The sequence below is a fragment of the Oncorhynchus keta genome, chromosome 9, assembly GCF_023373465.1.
Source record: "Oncorhynchus keta strain PuntledgeMale-10-30-2019 chromosome 9, Oket_V2, whole genome shotgun sequence".
Lineage (NCBI taxonomy): Eukaryota > Metazoa > Chordata > Actinopteri > Salmoniformes > Salmonidae > Oncorhynchus > Oncorhynchus keta.
In genome coordinates this window covers 35121899-35135883 of record NC_068429.1, presented here as the reverse complement: position 1 = coordinate 35135883, position 13985 = coordinate 35121899, and the positions used below count along the sequence as shown (strand labels likewise).

At 45.0% G+C, this 13985-nt stretch overlaps 1 protein-coding gene across 2 annotated transcripts; it reads left to right on the top strand.

Moving 5' to 3' along the window:
- Positions 1 to 1859: 1859 nt before the first annotated feature.
- Positions 1860 to 12721, top strand: rnf208 (ring finger protein 208). Of its 2 annotated transcripts, none has more exons than XM_035776165.2 (2): positions 1860 to 2902; positions 9637 to 12721. In XM_035776165.2, the coding sequence occupies exon 2, from the start codon at positions 10839 to 10841 to the stop codon at positions 11628 to 11630; it is 792 nt and encodes a 263-aa protein (XP_035632058.1). In that variant the 5' UTR covers positions 1860 to 2902; positions 9637 to 10838; the 3' UTR covers positions 11631 to 12721. The 2 variants fall into 2 exon arrangements, with proteins under 2 accessions (XP_035632058.1, XP_052381695.1); XM_052525735.1 differs by having other exon boundaries at positions 1863 to 2008.
- Positions 12722 to 13985: the final 1264 nt, after the last annotated feature.

Here is a 13985-nt window from a genome sequence, read left to right as displayed (position 1 = left end):
CATCTCGCTCATCTCAATATCTCCAGTGCTGCTCGAAGCAACATGATTTTGCTGAGTGTACCTTTAAGACATCAGGATTCCAAATAAATGTTCAAAAGCCACCAAAGGACGCCCCAAACCCCACACCAAGCCCACCCCAATGCCCAGTAGGACTAAACAGTTTCAGTTTTCTATGTCTGACAAGTAGTACGACGCTGCGGCCTGGAGTATTTCTTCATACTATGTAATGTATTCCCAGTGAATCTGGTAATGTTTATTAACCCCTATTCAGAGAAATTAGCAATTGAAGTCACTTGCCTTATATTGCATCTAACCCTAGAATGGTATTAGAATGTCCTACAGCTGTAATACTGAGCGCAACCATAACCCTTCAACGTCAAGTGTGCTATAGTGAGGTTTTGGATTGAATCCTGACGCAACTGTAAATGTCCCTCTAACACGCTGCCATCTTATAAGCATCTGTCTCTCGTCTCAAAACATCCACGTATGTATTGTATTCTTTTTGCACACAATCTCTCTCTCTCTCTCTCTCTCTCTCTCTCTCTCTCTCTCTCTCTCTCTCTCTGACATGAAGTGGAATTCCTGCAAACATCCTTATTTCATCATCATAACAGTAATAACATAATAATAATAACAATGATAATAATAACATAACATCATCATAAAGATAACCTCATTTGTTTTTCAGACTGTTCAAGGGATACATCGGGATTTTGTCAATTAAACTCTTTATCTACTTCCCCAGAATATACTTCCCTAGTGGATACCATTGTTATGTCTCTGCGTGCAGTTTGAAGGAAGTTGCTAACTAGCGGCAGAGGAATAACTGGAAGTCTATGGTAACTGCTAGCATGCTAGTAGATACCATAGACTTCAAGTCATTGTGCAAACGGTAGCATTGGCTCGCAAAACTACCTCTAACTTCCTTCATACTGGATGCAGAGACATAAAAATGGTATCCATGAGTTCATCTGACTCTGGGGGAAACTGTATCTAGCTCATACAATAAATGTGTGTATAGAGAGAGAGATATTTCTTTCTCTGTTACAGCCAAAGTATAAAGAATCAAGCAACTTCAATGGAATGGTTTCTCAATGCGTGGGTTATGCAGAAGCACACACAGATATTCTTTCATAGATCATCTTTTCAATCCGAGTTGAGGATTATTTATAGGTCAACATGCAGGCCTGTGGAGATGGGAAACTGATTAAAATCCGCGTTACGTAATGCTAGTCTGTGACGGCTGAGGCTGTGGCATGACGGCCAGACAGGGACACTGCTTTTAAGTGTCTGCCACTTTGTGTTTGTGAAAGCGAGCTGATGACATGAATATCCCATGTTTCTGTGATACTGCGTTTCAGTGAAATCTCACCACGAGTATTCAACATTTCTATGTTGTTTTGAAAAATGCAGTTGTGGTTTTCCCTATATGAACTGTGTGGCTCATTATATGTATGTTGGCCTGTAATGTGATGCAGTATGATTCATGGGTGTTGTGCTGTTAAATATTCCATATTTGAATGAATTTGTTTATTGGATTTATGTTTAGTGCTGCACTCTGCAGATCAGATCTGTTTGTTAGCAGCTTCCTGTATTTCCTGTGTGCCTGTCCTGTGTACCGAGAATATGTTTTTGTTTGTGTGTGATGGATTAATATTGTATATGGAGTATGATTCAGTGCTCTCTGCACATAGCCTCCATCTTTCAGTAGGTGGTGTGAGTGAGTGTAGGGTAGAAGGGGGGGGGTGGGTTTTCAGGGCCCTCATTGGCTGAAATATTTTCACTGGCAACTAGAAAACGTGATCCAGCCTGCAGAGGCACTGCAGCGGAGACTGCAGAGAGAGAGAGAGAGGGAGGGAGGGAGAGAGAGCAAGATAAGAGAGAGAGCAAGGAGAGAGAGAGCAAGAGAGGGGGAGGAGAAAACATGCAATAGAAATTGTCAGGTCCAGAGACAGAGATCGAGAGAGAGAGAGAGAAAGAGAGGGAGAGAGAGAGCCACATACATATGGTAAGGGAGACAGAAACAGAGAACAAGCGTGTGTGTGTGTGTGTATGCGTGAGCCAGTGTGTGAGTGTGTGCACAGAGGCGCATTGACAGCAGCGGAGAAGGAGCAAGGCTAACAAACGGCAGCCGCGAGAGCAAAGGAGCACAGTGACGCCACTGGGGGAGAGATAACGACTGAGTGGAAGAAAAGAAGAGAGGATGAAAGAAAGACATCAGTGAAGACCTGAGGCTCTGAGACCAGAGAGTGTGAGAGAGAGAGAGAGAGAGAGAGAGAGAGAGAGAGAGGAGAGGAAGATACCCAGAGAGGCATCACAGGAGCACACAACCTATTTGGCTGGCTGACTGACAGGCAGAGAGAAAGAGACAGGAGGAGGGATGGAGAGGAAGCTGCTAGAAACTGCTGCTCGGCTACACCGCAGACGACAGGGTGAGAGGGAGAGAGTTTAAAGGACGAAGGGAACCGACAGAGGAGAAGAAGAGGTGGGCTCCACCACCAGTCTCTGTCCTCCATCACTGTGACTAAAGGAAGGAGTGACGCATCCATCCTTCGACAGCTCAGCCTCCATCTTACCTTCCCTTCCTCCCTCCACCTCCATCGTTTGTGTTCTCAGGGTCTCACAGACAGGAATGATCACCTTGCCTCCGTCGCTCCTCTCCTCCTCCTTCTCCTCCTCTTCCTCTGTCCCTCTGGCAAAACACCTTCTGTTCTACTCTCAGACGAACTGAGACCAATGGGCCATGTTATCAGCTTCACACGCACATGGAAGCTTTACCCTGTAACAAGACTATTGTCACCTCACAGCACAGTGATATCCAAAACCAACAACAACAACACACAGCAAGGTGGTAAGAGAACTGGGAGACGATATGTTACGACAGGACTAAACAACAACACAGGTAAAAGGCTTGATCAAGGATGCATCAATGTGTCTGTGTACACCGAAAGGGGGCTCTGTGGAATATTTGTGCATGTGTGTTCCATATTGGGTGTGTGCCAATGTATGTGCTGGTGTGTGTGTGTGTCTGTGTGTGTTTGTCCAGATGTCAGATCTTACCTTGATCACTCTTTTGTCACTGAGAATTTTCCTGCTGCATCAGGAAATTATAATGAGCCTCTTAAGTCCCTGATAAAGAGCAGTTATCTTTCTCTCGATGCGGGGGCAGTCGAGTCATTTGGATCAGGGCTTGCTATCAAAATCATTTTCTCTCTCCCTCGCTCAAACGCTAGGCCTAGGTCCTATTATTGCAACATTCAAATGTACAAACATGTATTTGAAATGCAGCAAAATTGAGTTCAATTAAGGTCTTGAGGTTAGGGCCACATATAGGTGGTCTACTGTGTCGCCGTGGGTTTGATTCTGGCCCACGCCCTACCGGCACAACTAACTCAATCCCCTAGATTGACTGGATATATTCACACATTTCAAATGGACAGTCCAGGGATATTTTACCCCCGATCTTGAATAGATATGACGTTACCAGACCCTTTTGGATAACATAAATAGGAAACTAATAAAAAAATAACAATAGGCTACACTAACATTAGTTTCCATTCATACAAAGAGTCGGGTAAATTGCCACGATAGATTTTCTGTGGTAAACGAGGAAACACTTTATCATTATTATACGGAATTCTTGTCAAATAGATGAATTGCCCCTAGTTTGTTAAAAAGGACTACGTTGTTTCCGATTACAATACCAGCCAGAGGGCGAAATATCGCGATTTACTTTGGTTGCAAGCAGGACTAAGGAAACACCGACATCATATTTTAGGCCGCGGTAGAGGTGGCCAATAATGGTTGCAATTGAGATCAGCTGTGCAGGTGAATTTAGAGCGTATTGATGAGACATCAGCTGGCGATAATCTAGTGCCATCGACGGTTGCAATAGGCCCCTTGTTATTTGATTATATTCCAATAGGCTACATTCTGTAGGCTAGCCTATCATTGTCACATAATGAAAGATGTGAAAACGGATAATATGCTACTGTGTTTACCTGTCAGAGTTGATGAGCTGATTTGGACCATCAGTTGATTGACAGATGTAGCACGACGGTAGAACGATACACTTTCCTCCAGTGTGGATGCTCGTCCACGCTTTATACTTAGACTATGTGTTATTTGTCAACATAGTTCCGGTCTTTGGTGTGGATTGAAAGCCTGTATTGTGTGGCTTTAATATGTTATTTCGTGAAGCTGTCAAGATGTTAATGCATTTGACCCAAAGACGACTTTGTTGAGCTGAGACACTTCTTTGATGTGTAAATTATCAGACTATTTGTTTTACTTCTTGAAAACATTGAAATTAATGTAATTAACTTGTGGGCCCAATGTAGACTCAGGCTGGCCACTATATCGCCCAGCACTCGCTAGGCTCGGAGTGCGCTGCTTAGACCAATGCTCTATGGCAGTTCAGTAAGAATACTATGAATACTGATGATCCATAGGCGTGTCATTTTTTATCATTTAGTTTTAAGACTTCCCCAAACCACAGCCCTAACCTTAACAACTCGGAATTAACGCCTAAACTGTTAACCTTTGAGTTGTTTCTGTTTCAACCCTGTAACCAAGAGGAATCAACCCTGTAACCACTGTGAATTAATGCGTCAAAATATAAACGTTCATCCATGAGTCAAAGGGCCAGATTCAAACAAACACCAAGTCTGGCATATGTGTTCCAGGGTCAGTGGCTGTAACCACTGGACTACACAGGCACTGAGAAAACCATTCATTTATTCTGCCTATTGCTTGCCTTCAACATATAATAAGACAATTGATCTAAAGAAAATGATTTTCCCAAATGAAAAATGCATCTACCCCCTACAAAAATGCTAATTTATGATAATCCACATAATAGTTAACACGAGTCGCGCTGTTGCCTGCACGTAGCCTACATAAGGTAAAGTGTAGTTACAGTGTGCACTGTATACAAACACCACTTCCAGCTTCCCCTCTGGCGGCGATTCTAACCACTTCTTCAGATATTCAAATCCTCCTGCTGCAGAATTATTCTCCTTCTGCGGCAAAAGGGTGTCAAATTAAAATCCTACAGCCGTAGTACCGTGTCTTTGTTGCAGATGAGAGGCTTGTTGCATCACAATCCTCCATTCCTTGGACACATGCCCGCGCCCAGACATACACACAGACGTATGCATAAGCTACACATACACATGCACGCACACACACAAGCACACACACACACACACACACACACCTGGTGGGGGGTCCGATTCAGTCCACAGATATTCCATTGTCAGTTGACTGCAGGGGAAAGAGTATCTTAAGGCTACCTTTGAGGTATCATATCCCCAGAGGTCATGACATATGACAGATCTCTGGGAGGGGAGGGGCAGGACCTGGCTGGAACTGCCTGTTCTGTAGCTGTCAACAGCACTGAGGGATCTCCATATTGACCATGCACTGTGCTGGTGCTGACTGCAGTCCGAGTGCTCTTTCCTGCTACCATGCTGTGATTGCATAACTGCTGCTGCCACTGTCGCACCACTCCCACACGCTGCCACCGCGCTAAACCTGCTCCTTCCTTCTCACTGAGGCAAGCTCCCCAAATACACACATGCTCATCAGTTACAGATCTCCATCTACACCCCTCCTCATCGCAGCAACAGTGTCTGTGTCTGCTTCTCCCTGAGCTGAGGCATAAGTCTCCACAAAAATCAATCAGCTTAATCAATCGAGCCACTGGGATATTGATTTGTATGTGGCTCGACGTGTCCCTCATAAGTCCTTCATGAGGCTGTGTGTCAAGAGGGGCCATTATCGTTATAGTTTTTCTGCTGGTGTAGACACCAACAAGCTCTGTGGCCTGCCATGTTGCCATAGAGAGAGAGAGAGAGAGAGAGAGAGAGAGAGAGAGGCGAGAAGAGAGAGAGGGAGCACAAAGAGTACTTGACTGTAATGAATTGTGGAGAAAATGGCTGACGTCTGCTTTGAATTTTTTATTTATTCATTTGTATTTTTAACCTTTATTTAACTAGGCAAGTCAGTTAAGAACACAAAGTTATTCACAATGACGGCCTAGGAACCGTGAGTTAACTGCCTTGTTCAGGGGCAGAACGACAGATTTTTACCTTGTCAGCTCAGGGATACGATATAGCAACCTTTTGGTTACTGGCCCAACGCCCTAACCACTAGGCTACCTGCTGCCCCCCTCCTGAATGGAAGGAGTTGAATTCTTTAACCTCCCCCTCACACATACACTAACATAATCACCCCTCATATCTCCTCATTCAATCTCAACAGGATTATGTATAAAGAATAGAGCAGAATGCACATCAACATTCTAGTCAGAATTCAGAAAACAGATTTCTTACAGTGGATGGATTTACACATTGACAACATTGAATGTACACATCTGAATACCACTTTATGGTAGCACAGCGCAGACATTAAAATGATAACGACCAACATCTAATGATTTAAAAAACAACCATGCGGATTAGAATCCTATCATAATCAGCATTATATAGGCCTATACTAATAAACGACAACATTAAGCGGTGCTTTATGGAATTCACAGGCATTTAGAGTATAGCACTTTATGCAGATTCACTGCGGTCAACAGGGACACATCTGGGGATTTGTCCACCGCCAACTCTAAGGTCATTATACCATTTATGTAATCATAATACATTATAACCACCACACGGTAGAGCAGAGCAGCACACACCTTTATCAGCCAAGACAGAGCTGTGGATACTAATCAGAACATAGTCAACATTCTCTGTGTACTGTTGCTGGGTGTGTTATAGAGGCACAGGTACCAGTCAACCAGTCATTCTGCCTGGTCCAGTTCAGGTCACCTGGCTGAGGGTGAAGGTGTGTGTCATGGAGATGCAGAGAGAGCCTGCTGATAGTGTCTGACTCAGTCAGAACATCGTGTCCTTCTCCTGCTCCCTGCACTGCACTGCACAGGTGGAATGCAGCCAGAAGGCAGTGTGAGGGAGACAGCTGGACTCAGCAGTTTAGGTGTGTGTGTGTGTAGGAAAATGGAGGGAGGTAGGAATGGGGGAGTGGAAGATGGTGGGGATGTTCTGGGTGTTTTTGTTGTTGTTGGTAATGTTTGTTTCTGCATTGGTTCTGTTTTTCAGGAATTTCCAAAATAATCTAGAACATTTTTAAAAACAGACCAGCACACATAAACAATCACACAAGCATGCGTTGCGAAATGACAATGGATGTGAATAATCCAGACGACATGTACAGTTGGTATAGAAAGTCATCACCCATTTTCAAAATGTTCTCCTTTTGTTGCCTTACAGACTGAAATGAAAACACATCAAATTAAACTTCTTCCGGCTTTATTTACACACAGTAACCCACAATGTCCAAGTAAAAATATACAGTATATATATTTTATTAAAAGTAAAACAGTAAAATACCCTATTAGGATAAGTGAACTTCCCTGAGTTAATACTGGGTGGAACCAGCTTTTGCTTGAATTACAGCCATGAGTCTCTCTGAATACGTTTCTACTAACTTTGCACACCTAGACTGTGTAATATTTGCCCATTCTTCCTTGCAGAATTGTTCAACCTCAGTCAAATTGCATGGCGACCGCTCATGGACTGCACTCTTCAAGTCATCCCACAGATTCTGGATGGGATTTAGGTCGGGGCTCTGACTAGGCCACTCGAGGACATTCTTGTCCTTCAGCCACTGTATGGTTGCTTTGGCAGTGTGCTTTGGGTCATTGTCATGTTGAAACGTGAACCATCTTCACGACCGTGAGTGGTCACCATGCAATCCGACTGAGGTTGAACAATTCTGCAAGGAAGAATGGGCAAATATTACACAGTCTAGGTGAGCAAAGTTAGTAGAAACGTATTCATAGAGACTTATGGCTGTAATTCAAGCAAAAGCTGGTTCCACCCAGTATTAACTCAGGGGGATGTTCACTTATCCTAATAGGGTATTTTACTGTTTTACTTTTAATACATTTTCAGAGTAAAAAAAACAAAAACATTCTCACTTGGATATTGTGGATTACAGTGTGTAAATAAAGCTGGAAAAAGTCTGATTTGATGTGTTTTCATTTCAGGTTGTAAGGCAACAAAAGGTGAACATTTTGAAAGGGGGTCATGACTTTCTATACTAACTGTATTCTTGAATCTGTAATGAGTCCATGGAAGATGAGACTATAAGTAGTCTGGTTTATTAGCGTTTAATAGCATCTCTGCACGCATGTTAGTCTGTCTATTCAATTTGTGTGTGTCCTAAAATGTTATGGGTGAGAGTGTTCTTGGTGTTAGTGTGTGTGTACGTACGTATGTAGGAATGTGTGTGTTGTGTCTCTCCTCTCGCCAGAGTGCTGCTATCGCCATCTCTCCGGCTCTCCCTTTTCTCCCTTGTTTGTTTGTGCTGACAGGGTCAAATGTTCAGCACATGATTTCATTAGTTTAATTCCTGGGCAGGCAGGCTGACTACTGGGCAGGGCTGCAGACAAACAGACAGACAGACAGAGAGAGAGAGGCCTGGTATCTTAACAACATAGGCCTGACTGGCTAATGTAGGGCTGCTACAGCTGATATTAGCCTCTTACATAACTGAAGAGGGGCGTCTATCACAAGGCACTAACGTCACGCCTCAGCAGGAGGCCTCCTTCGTCATCAGCTTCCATTTTTACATCACTGTCGCCAAATGAGATGTTCATTTGGCATGATTCATTTCCGAGGGTGTGTTGCTGTGAGGCTCTTCGGACAGTCGGCCTGAATGTTGCTCGTCCAACATCATAAGACAGCTCCCTTGTCTCTGACTGACATGATTACATACCGTACATACTGTACATACTGTACATACTGTACCTCAGGTGTCTGGTATGTGTGTGGTAGCGTGGATGGATGAATGGACACTGAAGGGAATTATGAATACTATTCTACCTCAATGGTGAAAAATATACACTGTAGACATATAGTATTGACTTGAATTAGCCAGGCATCATAAAGGGAGGTTGGGGGCAGGAAACCACAGTAAAACGCATAGAGAAATAGACCATTAATAGTAACTAGGACCGCTGCACTACTCTCTCTCTCTCTCTCCTTCTCTCTTCGTGCATCACGTATGACGAGAGCCTTGTGTGGAAGAGAAAAGATGTGCAATTTTACTCCTTGTTGTGTTGCCGTGGAAACAGACATAGTATTACATCCAATCAAACATTTACACCACCTGCTTAATGAAACCGAGTCACACACCCACATGATAGCGATGGATTTGCTCATCTGCCGCTGACCAAACATGCATCTCTTTCATGCACCATATAGTAGGATGATAACGGGAGTTGATAGGACGCTAGCGGCGTGAGGAGACTAAAACCACACAGACTCATCATTCTTTCAGACAACTACAACCACAGTATGCTTTGGTAAAAAAATAGAGCCCCTTCTCTACGGTTATTAAGGATTTCAAAGGAGGGTGCTCTATTCTTAATATTTCAGTGTACTCCCTAAAGAGGCATGTCTTAAAATAGAGAGAGTATCCATATCCATCCACATATCGTATCACATCCATCCTATAGTATTGCAATAACATTAGTTAACAATAATACATAGTCATGGCAGATTCATGTGTGATTCATCTTGGTGAGTGGTGTTAACTTATCAAACTCTCCTTCCTCAGGTAACTCAGCCAAAGAGGACTGTGAGGACGACAGTCACACCATCTGACTGTCTGAGGCCACTGCTGTCACTCTGAACCGCTGAGGGACAGACAGACAGACAGACCGTGACGAGGACAAGGTCTCCCTAGAGACCTTTATCAGCTACCCTAGTGGGAGGACTCAGTTTGAAAGTCAAGCATCCCTTCCTTAGAGGAATTCAGGAGTGGTTTGTTAAGGAGCTGGGGATTTCCATTGCCTCCTAAAAAAAGACCTCTGCCTTATCAGACTCCAGTCAAGGAAGCCAAAGGACACAAAACCATATTTGACTAAGAGGAGAGAGAGAGAGAGAGAGAGAGAGAGAGAGAGAGAGAGAGAGAGAGAGAGAGAGAGAGAGAGAGAGAGAGAGAGAGAGAGAGAGAGAGGGAGAGAGAGAGAGAGAGGAGGTTCCAGAGTTTCTACAGGTTGTTCTCACACACAAGGCCATTCCACAGCCTCAGAAACAGGAAGGAAGTTCTGGTTTAAGCAGCAACAACCTAGAAACAAGCAAGCCCCGTTTGAGTCAGTTTCCCCTGGCAAGCCACAGGACGCTGTGTGAGACAATACAGAGTGAACTACTACTGAACAGCCTGTGCTGCTTTAGCTCTCCATTTTGAGAGAGTAGAACTCTTCACAACCCTGTTGTGAAAGTGTATCATATTAGTATCTATATATGTACATATAAGATTATTTATTGGTGTTATCACTGAAAACATATCTTTGTGCTGATGTGTTGAGTCCTGTTTGGTGTTCAGCTGTTACTGTGGTTGAATATCCAGTACATATCTTTATTGTATATCTAAGACTGCACAGACTAGTTTTAAGAGGACTAACTACCAGGCTCGGACTGTTATCGCTGTCTATCAGTAGTGTTATCAGCGGACAGTGTTTCTGTGTGATAGGGAAGTCTGTTTCACTGCTCCAGGTTTGAGGGCTCTGGCTTTAGTCCTCAGTCCTTCTGTCCCACATAAAGACTCAGGGTAACAGCACCACAGACGTGGGAGGCCTTCTAATTGAAACAATGGACAGAATCATACGTCCCCATGTCCCCTCTAATGGCTGACTTTGACACCCCCAGTTCACTTCAGAGCCCCACCCCACGCCCAATCCAAGCCAGGGGCATTGCCCGCTGAACCACCCACAGCCCCCTCTCTCTAACAAAGACACAGACACACAAATAAGCTTAATGTCCATGTCCTGCCTCAGGCGGCAGCCTGTGACAATCCCCATGGATACCGTCAAGATCATCCAGTCGGAAAAGTTCCCCCGGGAATGCACGGTGCCAGTCACCCAGCCTTGCTTCACCCCTCCCCCGCGGGTGGCATGGGATGGAGGGGGAGAGGGAGAGATCATTGTGAACCAGGCGTGCAGTGACCTAGCCCTGGAGATGACCTGCACTGACCTGCCCCCCACCAGACCCATGGTCTCATCTCCCCCAGCTCCCATGGGGCGCAGGGAGAGCTACCTGGCCCAGCGCAAAGCCAGCACCGCAGAGATCTGCTACCACCAGTTCCACTACAAGATGGAGGACGTCATAGTCAACCAGTACGTGCTGCGTTCTTCTTCCACCTCCTCCTCCACCTCCTCTTCCTCCTCAGGGCCCGTGATGCCTTGTGAGCCCCTGGACTGCCCCACCTGCGGCCACACCTACAACTTTGCAGGCAAGCGTCCACGCATCCTCTCCTGCCTGCACTCGGTGTGTGAGGAGTGCTTGCAGATCCTCTACGAGTCCTGCCCCAAGTACAAGTTCATCTCGTGCCCAACGTGCAGGCGTGAGACGGTGCTGTTCACTGACTATGGGCTGGCTGCCCTGGCCATCAACACCAGCATCCTGAGCCGGCTGCCCTCTGACCCCAATGGCCCGGTGCAGTGGGGCGGGGAGGCCGACCGGAGCTGCTACCAGACGGTACGCCAGTACTGCCAGTCAGCCTGCACCTGTCAGATCGCCAACCCCCTGTCCTCCTGTGGCATCATGTAGAGACCTAGGCAGGGGCCAAACTGGCACGCCTTCTCTCTTCTCACGTACATACAACCCGCCTCCTCTCTTCTCACGTACATACAACCCGCCTCCTCTCTTCTCACATACATACAACCCGCCTTCTCTCTTCTCACATACATACAACCCGCCTTCTCTCTTCTCAAATACATACAACCAGCCTCCTCTCTTCTCACATACATACAACCCGCCTCCTCTCTTCTCACATACATACAACCCGCCTTCTCTCTTCTCACATACATACAACCCGCCTTCTCTCTTCTCAAATACATACAACCAGCCTCCTCTCTTCTCACATACATACAACCCGCCTCCTCTCTTCTCACATACATACAACCCGCCTTCTCTCTTCTCAAATACATACAACCCGCCTTCTCTCTTCTCACATACATACAACCCGCCTTCTCTCTTCTCAAATACATACAACCCGCCTCCTCTCTTCTCAAATACATACAACCCGCCTTCTCTCTTCTCACACACATACAACCCGCCTTCTCTCTTCTCACACACATACAACCCGCCTTCTCTCTTCTCACACACATACAACTCGCCTTCTCTCTTCTCACATACATACAACCCGCCTTCTCTCTTCTCACACACATACAACCCGCCTTCTCTCTTCTCACACATACAACCCGCCTTCTCTCTTCTCACATACATACAACCCGCCTTCTCTCTTCTCACACACATACAACCCGCCTTCTCTCTTCTCACACACATACAACCCGCCTTCTCTCTTCTCACATACATACAACCCGCCTCCTCTCTTCTCACATACATACAACCCGCCTCCTCTCTTCTCACACACATACAACCCGCCTTCTCTCTTCTCACATACATACAACCCGCCTTCTCTCTTCTCAAATACATACAACCCGCCTTCTCTCTTCTCAAATACATACAACCCGCCTTCTCTCTTCTCACATACAAACAACCCGCCTTCTCTCTTCTCAAATACATACAACCCGCCTTCTCTCTTCTCAAATACATACAACCCGCCTTCTCTCTTCTCACATACATACAACCCGCCTTCTCTCTTCTCAAATACATACAACCCGCCTTCTCTCTTCTCACACACATACAACCCGCCTTCTCTCTTCTCACATACATACAACCCGCCTTCTCTCTTCTCACATACATACAACCCCACACAGATGTATCTCTATATTTAATAGCACAGATGGATGCGGTCTGGGTCAAATGGATCGTGAAGGACACTGTCTTGCAGACAAAAACAGGGAAATAGCAAATAAATGTATTTTATGTATGAAGTATGAATCCTATTCCCCGTCTCTTGTTCGGATGTGTTTGTCATTGACATCTCTTTACATGGGAATGCTAGGGGAGGCCTATCCCCTCAACCTTGGTCAATAAAGAATAAACAAATGATTTTAAAAAACCCACTGCTGTTTGGTCTGAACTGGCTGTAGATGTTCAGTCATGTAGAGACTATTATATAAGGTTGTTAGGTTGATGATTTAGGATGTTTATACCTTTATCTGAAGTGACACCTCTGTCTTGTGGTGAAAGAGGAAAAAGCCCTATAGCTCAGTTCATCATTAGACTATAACTCCTCCACGCGTCATTTACCGCTGCAGTTTACTGTCAATAATAAGCGCTACATTGGTAATCGTCTGTGATTCTGTGTAGGTGTAATTGTTATGATGAACTGCCTATACATTTCAACACAGGGTTATTTGGAGTGCTGATGACTCGTCAGTTACTATAAATAAATCGTCCCTTTTCTCATGGAAGATTTTATTTTCCTGGAACTAATCAAGTGCATAACAACTGGGGTAGTCATGATCAGGTGCATAGCAACTGGGGTCGTCATGATCAGGTGCATAGCAACTGGGGTAGTCATGATCAGGTGCATAGCAACTGGGGTCGTCATGATCAGGTGCATAACAACTGGGGTCGTCATGATCAGGTGCATAGCAACTGGGGTCGTCGTGATCAGGTGCATAACAATTGGGGTCGTCATGATCAGGTGCATAGCAACTGGGGTCGTCGTGATCAGGTGCATAGCAACTGGGGTCGTCATGATCAGGTGTATAACAACTAGGGTAGTCATGATCAGGTGCATAACAACTGGGGTCATCATGATCAGGTGCATAGCAACTGGGGTCGAGAGTTAGCCATCCCTGAGACCAGGTGAGGTAACTCATATGTCTAAAGTTTAGTAATGATGTTAGACACAGTGGGACTTTTTGTAAAAACATGAAAACATAGCAATGTATCAACATGAAAACCTATGTGTCATCAAAGAGGGTCAACCAACTTTCTGGTAGAGAATGCAGTGGTGAGTACTATTATTGTCGCCCGTAATAAAGCGCA